At 37.0% G+C, this 2,500-nt stretch overlaps 1 protein-coding gene across 3 annotated transcripts in view; it reads right to left on the reverse strand.

The window, feature by feature from the left end:
• adgrb3 (adhesion G protein-coupled receptor B3) overlaps positions 1 to 2,500 on the reverse strand; it is a 151,278-nt gene that overhangs the window by 46,227 nt on the left and 102,551 nt on the right. For all 3 annotated transcript variants that reach the window (XM_058384835.1, XM_058384833.1, XM_058384832.1), the window contains 2 exons: positions 2,143 to 2,211; positions 546 to 654 (listed from right to left, as the gene is read on the reverse strand). In XM_058384835.1, coding sequence (XP_058240818.1) covers positions 546 to 654; positions 2,143 to 2,211 — 178 coding nt within the window. The remainder of the gene's footprint in view (positions 1 to 545; positions 655 to 2,142; positions 2,212 to 2,500) is intronic.

A 2,500-nucleotide genomic window follows, 5' to 3' on the forward strand; every position in this document is an offset into this window, starting at 1 on the left:
TCTGTCTGGCCTAAAACATTGTCTTAAACGGCTTCATATTTTGGTAGAATTCATAAATTTCTTCATGAATTGGCAGAATTGTGCATGAATTTAATTAACTGTGACTACAGAATAGGTAAAGGTACTCTGTGGCAATCACAGCCCAAGTGTTTCTTTCAGTGTTATTTTCCACATGCCTATTTTCCCCCACTGAATATAGTTATTGAGGAATTATTTAGAGAAAATCGTTCAAACTGGGATAAAAGAATGGATAAATATGGAAAAAAATAACAGCATAAATATAGTAGATGAATAGTAATCAGTTCTTTCATTGTTATTATTCATTATTTCACTAAATTCAGAAGAATAAGTGTAACAAACTGAGTCCGTAAGAGCTGTCCAAAATTGACCATTGATATAAACATTAAACAAAGCACAAACTGTTTCAGATTGACTAAGCAAATCTGGAATACACTGCCACTGATAAAATGGTGTCTAAATAGTGTCTGTTCTTTATTAACTAATCATTTAAATTCATGATTTTGATGGCTCTTCAAAGGACTTACCCAGGTTTCCGGTCATCAAGTAAGCATTGTGGAAATCCTTCATGCCGAGGCCAACAATGTGTATAAACTCCTCAATGACCTGCATCAGCTCCACTGCACCTGGATAGATCTGAAAAAAAACATGAGAGTGAGTGGAGTGTCACTGAAAATTTACAGTAATCCAACTTGGGCCATTTATGGTCTGGACCATAAATGTACAGTTTTGTCTTTTCTTTTTGCTTTTTTGGCACAAGGTACAAGGCAGAGGCTGAGAACAGGTCAATTAATTCCAATTAGTATCCAATTAGTAGATTATCATCTACCAGTTGATTGTGGTATGCCTATAGTCAATTGAAAAATGTGCTTTTTCCCCAAAATAATCTACATGGGAGACAGAACCTGTATTATATACTTTATTGTGTCCTAGCCAAAAATTGCTGGTTGTGTTTCTGCTCACAATGAGTTAATTATGACAATCAATAATTAACACACACAGAGTCAGACACTGTATAATGCCGCAGAGCAGCGCAGAACCATGGGTCTTGGATTTGAGCCAGAACCATCAGTCTGATCATGGTAAAAGAAGGCCATTGGTTCTCTCAAGCATTATCTTTGTATCTCCATGGCAACAAGGCTGGTGATATGCCGTAGGAAGATGTAGTGAGGGGAAATAACCAAGACAGACGTCCTCTCAAGTAAGGACGAAGAATCTAGATGGATTTCCAGTGTTTGTATAATGCATAGCACCATTTATGTGTACCAAAGCACACAATATGATTGATACAAAATGAAACATAATCTTTCCAATTCTATTTTATTATCCAGATTAAAGCTTAATGAAAACCCAGTCTTAGGTGATGACTAATATAGGGAGATGTGACAAATTTGTATTCACTGAATGTATTTGTATGTACCTTAACAAGTGGATGTTTAATAACAAGCAGTGATTAGGAAGCCAGCAGCCAGTGAACTAATGAACCTGCCACTTTTTGCTCCAGTGCTTTGATTTAGCAATGCAGGTGTTCACTATTACCTAGAGACAGCAATGTCTTCTCCTGCCATATGAAAATACAGCAGACTGCTTTTTGTATTAGCTGAGAATCTGAGCTTGACTGTGCTTCATATTAACCCAAATATCTATAAGGGAAAAGCTTTGCCCCTCATACCACATTTCTACAAATCTGAACTGAAACCTGTTTACAAAAGACTATCAAATATTTAAATCCCTGCAGCTCATTTAAGATTGTGTGTTGCAGCCACAGAGAGAGAGAGAGAGAGAGAGACAGACAGAAAAAGAGAGAGATGGTGCGTCATCAAAGACAGTGAGCCTTTTAACTGGACATGGCACTGCTATTGCCACCATGTGGATTTAGTGAACACTGCAGCTCCTGGCTCTTTTTTTGTAGTTGCTATGCCGCATGTACCAGTTAATTTGCATACTACATGTAAGAGCAGTGATCCTTCACCACAAACTGAACCCACTTGTTATGTTACAATAATGAAGCTAAATGCTAAAACACTGGATAGTGGATAGACTCATATCATCATGGTGGTAGATCAATACGGTGTAAGATTCAGTGTTTCTGTATTAAGATTAAAGATTGAACACTGTGTTCACCTGCTGAGCATCTTCCCATTTTTCGCGGTTCTCTTCCTCCAGTAGATTACTGATGATCTGGAAAAAGTTCTGTATTGGTGCAGAGAGAAAAAAAAACAGTCTTAAAATAGCCTTCAATTTGCAATTTACAAAAATAATAATAAAAAATAATTGAGTCCCTATTAAATTTAATCATCATTGCTGAGATTTTTTATGAAATCCAATGAATCTCCTCCTAACAAAATGAAAAAGATGTGTAGGTAGATTGATCTTATTCTAGCTAGCACAGCATCAGCTAATTTTGTCTGCCCCAACTAACATTAGCACAAGCTCCCCTCCTGCAGGTGCTCTATGAATAGACACACACACGCGCACACAC

Source organism: Hemibagrus wyckioides, linkage group LG29 (genome assembly GCF_019097595.1).
Source record: "Hemibagrus wyckioides isolate EC202008001 linkage group LG29, SWU_Hwy_1.0, whole genome shotgun sequence".
Taxonomy (NCBI): Eukaryota; Metazoa; Chordata; class Actinopteri; order Siluriformes; family Bagridae; genus Hemibagrus; species Hemibagrus wyckioides.